The sequence below is a fragment of the Chionomys nivalis genome, chromosome 1 (assembly GCF_950005125.1).
Source record: "Chionomys nivalis chromosome 1, mChiNiv1.1, whole genome shotgun sequence".
NCBI lineage: Eukaryota > Metazoa > Chordata > Mammalia > Rodentia > Cricetidae > Chionomys > Chionomys nivalis.
In genome coordinates, this window is record NC_080086.1 from 39,054,212 (window position 1) to 39,067,700 (window position 13,489).

The 13,489-nt window shown below is 37.3% G+C and overlaps 1 protein-coding gene across 3 annotated transcripts in view; it reads right to left on the reverse strand.

Moving 5' to 3' along the window:
* The window catches only part of Grm7 (glutamate metabotropic receptor 7), an 897,233-nt gene that overhangs the window by 60,182 nt on the left and 823,562 nt on the right, over positions 1-13,489 (reverse strand). For all 3 annotated transcript variants that reach the window (XM_057768699.1, XM_057768691.1, XM_057768684.1), the window contains exon 9: positions 2,931-3,177. In XM_057768699.1, coding sequence (XP_057624682.1) covers positions 2,931-3,177 — 247 coding nt within the window. The remainder of the gene's footprint in view (positions 1-2,930; positions 3,178-13,489) is intronic.

Consider the following 13,489-nt stretch of genomic DNA (forward strand, 5'->3'; position numbering starts at 1 on the left):
TGACAGTGTTGTTGGATGACTTGGAAGCAACAGGGGTGTCTCAATGCTCTGGAAGAGCTGGATCTTCAGATACCTCAATTTTTGGAGGTATGTGAATCTCCTCCTGTGGTTTAGCCAATTACTGGATATTCTTTGTGGCGTTTTAGGGCAGGGGATCCACAATACCAGAAGAGTTAATAATAATTTCAAACATCTTTCAGACTGGTTGAGAGGCAAACGCTGTATTTAATTGTACTATTCCTCATTCCCTTCATTTTTCTACTTTTTTTTTTCTGGAGTATTGGTTATGACTCCATTGATACCAGAACAACAACACAGTTAAAAAATAAAATAGATGGATATCCAATGAGTTCCCAGTGAGATTATTGCAATGATTCCAATTGATACTACAATATTTGAGTTTTGGAGTTAGTATGATAAGGCCTCTACCTGGACAGCTTTCTCTAAACATAGGTTAATACTCCCTGTAGACAATACTAAAAGCAGCCATATATTAATAGCACAACATGTTTCAGCAAAGAGCTCCCCTCAAAACACCACCACCACCATTACCACTAGCAACACCACCAGCAGTACTAACACCAGTACCACCCCCATCAATAATAGTATTATTATTAATTACTATTATTATATAAACTATATTACCAAGTAAGATAGCCAAAAGAGTGATTTATGCATTGGGAATTTGTCCGGCTTGTTAAGTTTCAGAACACACAGTAGCAAAGAAGAACAAGCACAGGTTAGGAGTATGAACTGGGTTAATTCAACCTTGGGTGGTAAGTAGGTACGTGACTTTGGCCATATCACAGAAACTCCCTATTTATCTTCTCTATTGAGTTGCTATTCAGAATAAATGCAAGCTCTTCCATATAAAGTTTCTGATACATATTTTAAAAGTGGCTGATGTAGTGTTAGTAATAATGTTAATATTTGCATTTTAGAAACTAACCAAACTTAAAAAGCATTGATATGAACATAAAAATTAGCTATTGTCAAAAATATTAATTCTTAAGTATTGTAGGATTAGTTGTCTACTGTTCATAAATTCATATTTGTTCATTTTTAAAATAAAAATACAAGGAAAATCCTTCCAATTGTCCTGCTTACTGACTTGGGGAAAAATCTTGTTACATTTGTGTGCTTGGGCATATATAGATATACATATATAATTAAAAATTATTATTGGATTAGAGAATGGGTAAAGTTTTCATGTAAAAATTTGATAAAAGTCTTTTGTAAATAGCTATAGAATTGAGCTATACAATTTGATCAGTATTAATATAATTATAAATATAGACATACATATAATCATAGAAATATTAATTTTGATGATTGCATTTCATCTCAGGGCATTTAGTCTGCCTTTAATTGCACTATCACATCTACCTGACCACTTGGAAATGAACTTTTAAAAATGCTTTCTTTGCCTCTTCAGGAATAGAATTCATTGGCATTAGTAGAAGTAAAATTTGCTAGACAAATATTTTATAACATGTTTATGACATAGGTAATATTACTTCCACAGTATACAAAAAGATATTGAGTTTTAGAAAAGTCTTAGTCACATGGTCCTGAGTGGAGAGTCTTGGATTTGAACCCCGTGTTTTTCCATTCCAAGGTGCTTCTTATCTCACCTTGAAGGTCAGACAGCACCATGGTGTGCTCTACCCAGCTCTCATTAGCCCATTGCTCTGGTGGCATGGCAGAGCTTACATACTCATCCTGTTTCTTCTTTCTTTTTGGGACAATTCTCTTCCTCCTCCAGTCTCATCATATAATCTCTTCTCTTGAGATTTTGAGTGAAGCCCTTGCTTATGTTGAAAGTGTTTCCCAGTATTTGTATATTCATTCATAAATGAAGAAGTGACAGGATCATGCGTCTTTTGTACAGTATTCATTAATTCTCTGGCTTATTGAATTTCTGTTTCTGCTTGCAAGTGTGAGTATGGTAAGGGTAGTTCATAATTTAAAACCAGTGTGTTTTGAATGACTTCATGGGAAATCTGAAATCTTTTTGATTTTGAAAACAGAAATTGCTACCATGAATGCCAATATCTGAACTGATTAAAATATTCCTGGAATACAAACCCTAGTACTAGGGTTTTTAATCTGAAATCTGTACTTTACAACACTGTTAGCAAAAATGGTAATTGAGAATTTTATGCAGCTAACATCTGAATTTATACAGTATTATTTATGTGGTGTCCTATGCCCATCATGTTATAGGTCCTTCGCAGGTAATGCTGAAGACCATCTGACTATTAAGAATAAGACACACAATGTATGGAGTCTAATACTTCTGACTCACAGCTCTCAGTTTTTGTCCTTTACAAAATGACTTTCTTCTTCAGTGTCTTAGGGGATACTGCACCCAAGTGTGTGCTGCCTATGGTTGTCTATGGCCTTGTATACTTGAATGGAAGTTTAATAGTTTTACCCAATATTTTATGCTTCTGATTCTAAAAGACTTGCTTTGAAATAATTTCCCCAGATTCACATCCCAGTTGAAGGAAGGCATGCTTCTGAAGTTCTTTAATAATTTAACTTTGCTTTTAAGGCTGCAGCTTACTAGATATCCTACTTCTCTAAAAGGAAGTTGTTTTCCCAACAGGAAGTAGTCCTCCTAAAAGGAAGTCACTCTCCTAGTGGAAGGGTCTGATAAAGGAACCCTGATAGGAATGTTTATTCCCACTGGATGTTTCTGGAGCAAAGGATAAAGAGACAAGAGAAGGAGGAGAGGAGACTGAACTCTGAAAAGCTTTCTACCAAGAAAATGGCAGCAGCAATAAATCAAAACCAGATGAGGAAAAGTTACCATCCATCAGGGCAAACCATCCACAAGGCATGCTTACTCCAGAGAGCAGCAACACACATCATATTTTCTAGAATTTTCTCATGTAGGATGGAGAGATGAGAAAAGAGTTACTTACTGTTTGGGTCTACATTTTCACAGAGTTCTGTCTTTGCCTCACCGTTGGGCCTGTCACTGGGTTTGTGTGACAGCCTTGATGACATGGTGGCTGCTGTGACTACGGCCTTGAAACTTCGCTTCCGTTTCTGGACGTTGAGTTCAGGGTGGAAAATGATGATGTACACTTTCGGCATGTATAGCATCCCCAGCGCCACTGACGCACTTAGGTTCATGGAGATTGTAAGTGTGGTAGTTTGTATGTAGAGCTAGGAGACACAACACACAAGACACTATTACAAATACAGTGACCATAGAGGGGACGTGAATACTTAAGACAATGGCTAGGAGAAAAACAGCAATTCCAATGACCTTCTGCTAAAAAGGAAGACAATTGCCTATATATCTATTTCAGAGCTTAAGCTTAAAACTTGGGGTAAAACCTTATGCATAGAAATCTTCAAGTCTGATGTTCAGACTACAATTTTTTATCAGATTTAAATTATGCTTAGTGACAATGATAGATTCGAAATCATGAATTATAGTAAATCACAATAATTTGTAATTGTGAGTAAAAGTTACTTATTATTTTAAACTCCCAAACAAAAAGTTAATTATATGACTTCCTTTGCAGAGTTTCTGAGATGTTATTTGAAAATTACTTCCATCCATAAGTGCTTCTTTTGTATTTTTTTTGTAACACGGTATACCTTTTCCAAATCTATAGATTAGTGATCTAGTTTCCCAGAAAAGTAAGACATAAAAGTCGTCACCAGTATATAGTGATTTTTGACTCTGTTCACATTGGTAAATTGTTAAGTGAATGATAATACGGGTTCTAAATATTAGGTTAGACTGGGCAACTGGTGACCCTTGCCTTTTGTTTCAGTGCAGTCCTTAGGTCCAATCCAACTGTGGTGGTCCACAACCCCTACCTTCTTGTTAGACTCCACTAGGAATCTACATGATTCTACATGGACTGTACCTGACTACCTTTTCCTACCATTCCCCAAACTCTCTGAGTTCTACCTTCCTGATGATTCATTCTTATAAACTGTCTTTCAAATCTTGCATAGACTTTGTTCATTCAACCATGGAATCTTTTCATGACTTCTTTGTATGTAAGTTTATTTGCTTCTACCTGGACTGTTTCTCCTTTGCTTCTTAAGTAATTTTTTTCCTGGGCTATTCTAGCCCATCATCTCTTTACTTATACATCTCCAAGGATAGTTTCCTGTACAGAAATCAGTACTGAGTTATAATTATATTCTTACATCTTTGATTTTAGACTGTCCCCATGGTTCCGCGAACTTAGATCCTTTCTAGAGGCATTATTCTGTACCTAATAGACACTACATAGATATATCATAGCTAGAATAACATGCTTGGCAGCTCTTTTCTAGCTATACTTCAGGTGTCATGTAGTGATTCTTTAAAAGTATAAATATTTCCATCAGACCTAAGCCAAATTTTGGTATTTCTGACCAAAAAACCATGAGATCTTTCCCTCTTGCCTAGTATGCTCAAAGCCCTGGGTTCCATCTCTGGAAATAGGAAGGTTAAATAGAAAGTATGGCAGTACATAGATGTGTGGGGTCAGACTATACCCTTACTATATACACAAGTCTGCAAAGATCAAAATGAGATTTCAGAAAATGAGCCAAATTGTTGACACCATAGCATGGAAGGTATGTTTTTAAGCCTCAAGCTTGCATTTTGATATGATATTTAGTACTTGCTTTTAGCAACATAATTTGCAACACTTTTAATATCATGTTGGTCTTTAGTTCACACAATGCTTATCGTTTAATGCACCATCCTTTCCAACCTTGAGTAATTAATACCACTTTCTTATGACTAGCTGATGAATTTAGCCAAATAAATGAGTTAGTAACCATGGATCGTCCCTTTCAAGAGAGAGTAAGTGCCCATATACAAGTAGCCCAACCTCTTCTCGAATGGCTTCTCCTTTTAGCCTGAGATTCTGCCTTAAAATTTCCACATTAATGCATGTATCATCAATCTAAATAAATTTCCAGAGCACAGCTTCAGCTTCTGTGTTGGAAGTGGCTTTTCTCACATTCAAAAATGGAGAGCAAGCCAAGGCCTGTGCAAACTGTTTACAGCAGTTGTTCTAAAGATTCACACATGACATACAGAACACCCACTGCTCTATGGATCCTCTTGATCTTTCTATTCTACTAATTCTAAAATGAAGATAGTAGCAACTCCTACCTCATCAGGTGGGGATCAAGATAATGAATGAGGAGCAAAGAACTCAGCAGGCACCCAGGAAGCAATGAGCCTCTGGAATCTCTGCTGCTAATCCTTACCTCCTGCCACTTTAATTTGCAGTGAAAGGGATTTTTGGAAAACACTTCCTCTTTATAGCCATTTTTAGGTATTTTTAAACATATGGATATATGTGATGTTTAGGTTTGAGTATCTACAAGAGTCCATGCTATTCCTGCTTAAACAGACGGAAAGATAACAGAAAACATGCGTGATAACAATGCACACATTTAGAGATAACTCAATGTCAGGCAAAGCTCAGCTAGATACACTCCATGCATCTTCCCTGCTAGTTCTATTAGTACAGTAAGATGTGGGGGCATATAATGTCTTCACTACTCCAGAGATTAGCATAGCACTGTTTGTTGACTTCTTGTATTTGGTATATTAAGAATTTGTAAAACTTCAGTGTTCAACCTGTCTTTAAGGGAAGCTCAGTATTTCCCACTGATTACACTAAAATGCCATTTTAATCAAAGCTTTGTGTTTCTCCAGGAAAAGAAGAAAATTATCATAGCATCGAAATACTGTTCACTTGACACAAAATACTTCCCGTACTCATGAGCTATTGAGCGCCCCCCCCCCATCACACTGGAAAAATCTGAAGAAAACAAACAAATAAGCAAAAACTTCTGTTCAACCCGATAAGGCACCAAGGATAATAGAGAGAGAGAGAGAGAGAGAGAGAGAGAGAGAGAGAGAGAGAGAGAGAGAGAGAGAGAAGATTCCACCCAATATACCTTGGTAAGTTAGAAAGCTTTTTGGAACTACCTACAATGATCACCCCTGAAAAGTTCACTCAAGGGTGAGTGATGACTGCAGACCCTGCCCAGCTTCCTGTCCCCCTTGCAGTTCCACCTAAGTGAGAATTCCCTTCCCCAGCAATGGCCTTGGGAATGGCCCTTATATAACTTTTAACTTTCTGAGCTTACTAGGCCTCTTCAGATCCTGTATCTTCCTGAATCTTACAGCTTCTTTCCCACCAGGTGGAAAGAACGTTGCAATTTCCAAGAGTCAGTTCTATCACATGAGAAAGTTGCCAGCTGCTTTGTTAAAGTTTTAGAGTCAGTTTGGTTGAAGACAAGCTCGAGATGTTTCCAAGCAAGCTGTGAATAACTGCAAGGCTAAGTAGGCTTGCAGCTATGGGAATTATGATATTCTTAATATGCCTCTAAAACATTAAGAGATTAGAGAAAACAGGACTTAGAGAAAGAGGAAAGATCAGAGCCATTGAGAAAAATTTCTCATTTGGAGATTCATCAAAGTGCTTTCATTATCACTCCTATTGTCTTCAACAATAATTATAAAACAAACTGCAGTATATTTGTACATGTGAGTCTTCATTAACAGCACTCTATTAGAAAGGGTTTGAAGCAATTTACTGATGTCAAACCCCGGACATAGGAGACGACTTATAACTATGTGCTGTGTATTCACTATTCTGTTTCTTAGGTCCACTGTTTGTGAGGCGCCTTTTTCAATACCACATCAAGAAGACCATTTCACTGAGACACCGCTGTGTGGCTCTGGCTCAGGTGCTAGGTTTCAAGCATCACAGACACACGCTCTGCTATCAGGAGCTGGATGATAACAGCAGAAGCAGAGCAATCAGAATATACATGTAACAAAATCTGTTATAGGCCCCACTAAGCAGCTTCTTTATCAGCCAGTGGTTTTCACAGAACACATAAAGGAATCAATGGAAGAAGACCCCCAAAAAGTCTTCATAAACCCCTAAAATTTCTTTGCCCAACAAAAAGCAGGAAGCAGTCTGGGAGAACTATGTCCAAATTCCCAAATATTGTTTATAAATTTTTATTTACATTTAAAAGGGGATGTTCTATAGAGATAAATACTTTGCATTGGTATGGATCTTGGTTTATCAATACAAATTTAATGTCAATTTCTAATATGTATATTTCTGCTCTTGATTAAGGTATTGTGCTTGTGAAGCTCATTTAAAAATACAATGTTTAATTAAGAAATAAAGTTAATGAATTATCATCTATAGTAGTCAAGCTTATACCCATGTTAGTTAGGTTTTCCAGATGTACAGAGATATATTTCAGTTAGATAGATAATTTTCAAACATTTCAAAGACCTAAACAATATGTCATTTAAAATGTTATAAAGAACTTAGACATTTCATGACAATGAGACACATCTACTCCTGGAAGTACCCATCTACTTCAAGAGGATGATGAGCATCGAAGGGGTTCCTTATGGGTTCCACTGGGCAAGAACCTGCTCTTGCCTGGACAATTGATTGTTATGCTGTATGAACTGGGCATGCAGGACATAGAAAAGTGACTGCTCAATTTGCCTAAAAGTGAGGCAGTCCATCAGGGTTCTTGCTTCATGAAAGAGTCTGCCATACATTTTGCAGGATACAGAAGAAAGTGACTGACAAACTGCCAATATAGGTGGAACTGTCTTTCAAATGTCATGCTTCATGGGAAAGTCTGCCAGATGCTATGGCCTATAGGCTGAAGATGAATGCTGAAACACTGCAGAAGAACTTTGGGTGACTTTCCAGGCAGCGAGATGTCTCTGTCAATTCTAGAGTTTTGGAAGTTGCTTATAATGCAGTTCCTGTTAACTTAGGTAATATTATATCCTTCTGGAGTCTTTGATGGAGATGAAGAATATGATAAAAGGTAAAGTAGATATAAATGTTGCAGTTATACTTCTTGCTTGATAACTGTTTGGTTGTTTGTAATCTTGCAATGTTAAAGTTAAAATCTTTCTTTTTATTTAGACAGAAAAGGGAGGTGATGTGGGATTCCCCTCTGTGTTCTATGAATACCATTGATTAAAAAATAAGCTGCTTTGGGCCTATTGCAGCACAGAATAGGGCAAGGCAGGAATTCCAAACAGATAGAGGAGTTAATGAGATGCCATGTAGCCACCACAGGAGGCAGACACTGGAACTTTACCCAGCAAGCCACAGCCACACGGTGATATACAGAATAGTAGAAATGGGTTACTTTAAGATATAAAAGGTAGCTAGAAATATGCATAAGCTAATAGGCTAAGCAATGTTTTAATAAATACAGTTTATGTGATTATTTTGATTCTGGGCTGCTAGAAACGAATGAACAGCCTCTGTCAACAGATTGGTGCTCACCATCTGGGGCATTGATCCACGTAAGACCTAACAAAAAAAAGCTTAAAAAAAGAGTACTCCTAGACCCACAAAAATTAAAGCCAAGCACAGCTGCTTAGTAGTCACATTTTTTTAGATAGCCTTTGTTTGTTGGCAGCATTTTCTTGATGCAGCATTATCAGAAAACACTATGCAGTTAAGAAACAGGCGCTTCCTGATTCATGCTACCAGCAGGAACACTGGCTCTTTAAGGAGGCAGAGTACTTAAATGGGGTTGTGAGCAACATGCTACTAGTTGCTTAATGGCGACATAGACCTGCTGTGAATCTGGAGCTGGGGCAGTGTGCATGGCTCTCAGAGGTGGTGAACATGCCTCTGCCACATTGGACTGAGTGGCATAAACAAGCAGGACCAGAGAGTTGGTCCTAAACATGTCCACTTAGCTTTTTTTTTTTTTTAAAAAAAAAGTTCTTCTGGTCAAAAAATAATTACAGATATGCAATAAAGACAGAATAGATGAAAAAGACCTCTAAATGGGTCATAGTGTTGGGTATATGTATGTAGATTTGGGAGAGAGAAGAAAAAGCATACACAGTTATAAAAATAGTTTTAATAAAATAAAGCAAAGTCTTTAAAAGGCAGAATACAGTCAGAGATTGAAGGAGTAAAGAAAAATAAGCCACGTAAAGACAGAATATACACAGAGAGTATAGATTATGTATATTATTGCATTTTCTTTGAATTTTTTGACTACAGAGATATTTGATTCTGGGGTTTGCTAAGCTAAACCAACATAAGTATTTTAAAGGTATTTTGACTTTAAAATTTGGGTCTAAGGATATGTTGCTTTGGAAAAGAGGTTCTTCTTTTGTTTCCACAGAGGATGAGAATCTGTGGATTCATTCCAGACTATTGTGGTTTGATGGAACAAGACCCTCTGAAATTCTCTGATAGGAATGGAGTTTTCTCTGAGTTCTATATCCAGCCACAAGACTACTGGTTGAGATGATTAAGTTTCACAGGATATTAATTAATTAGCACTAAATTTTCTTTAGGTCCCCATGAGATTACCAAAACCCCGAATCAGCAGGAAGTAGCCTACAAACTTATACCCACATTCCAAAAAACAAATTATAGATGTTTGTCTTTGTTTAGAGTATTGGTTACAAGTTGTTATGGGTAATGGTCAGGAAAAAAGCTAAACAAAGGAGATTGGATTCAAAGTTCTTATTTGAAGAAGAAAAAAATGAGGAAATGCTATGGGGCAATGGTCTTATACCCTGTAATGATTTGCCACTTGTATTTGTTTAATAAAACACTAATTAGCCAGTAGCTAGGCAGGAAGTATAGGCAGGATGTCCATAGTAGGAGAATTCTGGGAAGAGGAAAGGCTCAGTCTATAGTTGCCACCCAGATACAGAGGATGCAAGATGAGAATGCTTCACTGATAAAAAGGTACCAAGCCATGTGGCTAACACAGACGGGAGGACTTGGTCTTCCCGCAGGGCAGGGAATTTGGACTGCTCTTCAGTATGGAGAGGGAGGGGGAATGGAGTGGGGGGAGGAGAAGAGGAGCGGGGATAGGGGGAGGGAAGTGGGGGGAGGGGGCAATATTTGGGAGGAGGGGGAGGGAAATGGGAAACGGGGAGTAGGTGGAAATTTTAATTAAAAAAGAATAAAAATAAATAAATAAATAAATAATTTTTTTGGGTTAATGTAAGGTGCAAGAGTTAATTAATAAGAAGCCTGAGCTAATAGGCCAACCAGTTTATAATTAATGTAGGCCTCTCTGTGTTTCTTTGTGACTGAACAGCTTCAGGACTGGACAGGATAGAAACCTCTGTTAACACTTGTTGGCTGAGAGGAAGAGAGAGGAAAACTCTGGGAAGAAGACATGAAACAAATCAGACATACAGTATAGAGGAGAGGTAACCAAACCATGTGGTTGAATGCAAATTAATAAAAAGTGGCTAATTTAAGTTATATTTTCCAACTATTTGAAAATCCTAAGCTAAGGGCAAGCTTTTATAATTAATATTAAGTCTCTGTGTCATGATTTGTAGGTTGAATGTCTAAGATAATTTAACAAGAAAACTTATTACAAAGCCCCACCTAGCTGAGCAAGCTGTAGGGGAACTACATAAAAGGTGCACACAGGTGCCTGCTTCTGATATCAGATATGCACAGCTACTGTCTTCCACAGCTTCAATGTCACCCACAAATACCCATCTCCTGGCATCCATTTCCATGAAAAAGTTTAAGTTATTTTTTTATGAGATAAAGCATCACATTGGTTGGATTGTTTCTACATTTAGGCATTTTCTAAAGTAAATTCATTATCTACGCATTTATAAACTGTTTTAATCCCCCCCCCTCTCTTCCTCTGTCTCATGTGCATCTGTGTGGGGGGCATAGGTGGGTGTGAGTGTGATTGATGATGTCAGTGGTTACATAATCTTTCCATTTTTCCTGTGGTTTACAAGGTACACTATTGCCACCAATGGTAATTCTTTAAGAATACATATGCCATTTTTAGGCAGAACTGACTAGATAATCAACAAAATGCCCATCACTGAGTATAAATTCATTAAAAACGATTCTGATTAATGGATAGTGTCTGCATTTGAATCAGTAACTCAGTATGAAAAAATTCTTCAGCATCCAGTATTGTTCCCTTCATCCCTAGTCCATATTTTTCATTATGAGTGTGTATCAGTACTCTTATTACTAGTGAGAAGATTGAGATTGCTGTGTGTAAGACTTGCTAGGTTCAAATGATGTGGCCATGAAAACGATATAGAATAGTGCCAAGCAGATAATGAGCACTTGATAAGAACATTAGTATCACAGTCCAATTTATTATCTGATACACCAAATGACCTGCTTTCTGCCTATTCTTTTTTCATACTTTCTTAATACAGCTTGAAAGAATCCAGTGAATAACAGCTTGTTTTGAGAGGACTGTATTAAATTTACTTCTAGTTTGTTTGGAAGTTTACTCAAATCCCTATTTAATCTGTCATTGACTATTTTGTAAGAAAAATAGTCAATTTTGTCTGTTCCCAGGTGTCGGCTGGGAATTGGGATGAAAGAGAGCTTTATGGGAGTCTTCAGGTGGCTGGAGGAGCTTCAAATGCTTCTCCCGGCTGAGAGCTTGTGTAATAGAAATGAAAATGCTCCTTGATGCTGTCCCTGTGAAGATGATGCACCATTACCTGACAGATATTTGAAATATTCATGGGGCTAAATTGAAATAAAAGTTCTTAGCAGTCAAAACAGGTTTTCTCAATCTTTAATACTTGTACCCCGGACGCCAAGTTAAAGTGGCTATACATTCAGAAACAAACAACGGCATACAACTGGAAAGGGGACAAACTGCTCACAGGTAGCTTTTCTTGTCAGTCCCAACGTTTGACACACTGAGGGTCTCCCTTATGTGTGAAATAACACCTGGTGATAGAAGGCTCTAGAATGTAATGAGGAAAAGACTTTTTTTAAGAAGTGTGTAAGGTTTTTTTGTCTGTTTTGCTTTTGGCTTTTTTTGTTTTGTTTTTTGGAGACAGGGTTTCTCTGTGTAGCCATGGCTGCCTGAAACTCACTCTGTAGACCAAGCTTGCTTCAAACTCACAAGTTCTGGGATTAAAGGTGCAGGAGTATGTTTCTTTAAAGAAACGAGGTGTTTGTTGTTAGAACTGACCATAGCTCTTGGTTTTCAGTCATTGAGGGCAGCCTGGAAAATGTAAGTGGCATTTATAGATGAGATAGCCTTACAACCTGCAAGAATTTCCCTCTTTAAATCCTTGCTAACTTTCTACCTTGCTCGAAGTATATTTAAGCGGAGCTGCTGTAGGAAGTCTAGGGTAGCATAGGGTCATTGGGTGGATCACCAGGCAAGTCCTGGCTTCACATTAGTTTTACTTTTCCCATTTGTTATCTTGGAGCAGCAGAAATGATGTTTAGTCCATATAAAATTCCTTTACCTATGTGGCAGGTGCAAATCGGTTGTGAAGCAGGAGACCAATGACTTTGTTCATGCTAGAATTACGTATGTGCCTGTGCTTTCTTTTCCTGATCAGAAGCCTGATGCTGGCTCTTCTCCCACAAAGCAAAACCAAAAATGCCCTTCACATATTTGGCTATATCCTGGGGAAACTTTCTTGTTGCTCCTGCCAGGCTATTCTTCTCCTCTAAGACTGACTCAAGACCAACTTGTAGAAAAGCTACTTCGGACTGTGCTATACATTGAAAAGTCCAGCCTGCATGCACATACATAGAAACACACATATACATGTGCATACACCCTTTCATAATACTTACCTACAAACATGAACACATACATACACATGTACACATGTGTACAAATAGGCACCAAATGCACATAATACACACTGTGAGCATATATGTTTACATGTAACACATGAATGCATACTGGTAGGTTCATGCATGAACAAATATGTACTCATACACCCATGCCCAAACATACACATAAGCATACACTCATTTTAATAGAGTTACATAAATGGCCAAAGAAATGTACACAAATGCATGCATATACTCATATGTACATACATATCTTTACTCATGAATGCACATATATAAGCACATGAACACATGAATAGGCAAACATATTACTGAAAATTATACAATACATATATTCATATATGTATTCATATATTCATACATATGAATATATTCATATATTCACATGCCTTCATTCACATGAACAAAAACAAACATAAATCCATAAACACCAATTTATATGCAAATATGCACATAGACACACATACTCAAAAGCACAAACACACATATGCACATATACCCAAATTCAGGCATACAAGAAATTCACATACTTACATACATATACATTCAAATACACATAAATAATTTACATATACATATGCATATATATACACCCACACATACATACACAGAAACACATTTGAATACACAGAAGCAGGCACACACATGCATAAATCCACACATACACACAAATGTATATACACATATGTAGATACACACATGTATACCCTTATGCATACATACTTGTAAGCACACTTGTGACACTCTTGAGCAGACACATACATAGGCAGAGAAACATGTACTCCAGCATACTCCCAGGCATACACTCATGTACACAGAATTTCTCTTTTTTATCAGAGTCCTAACTCTCAGTTTTGATTTTA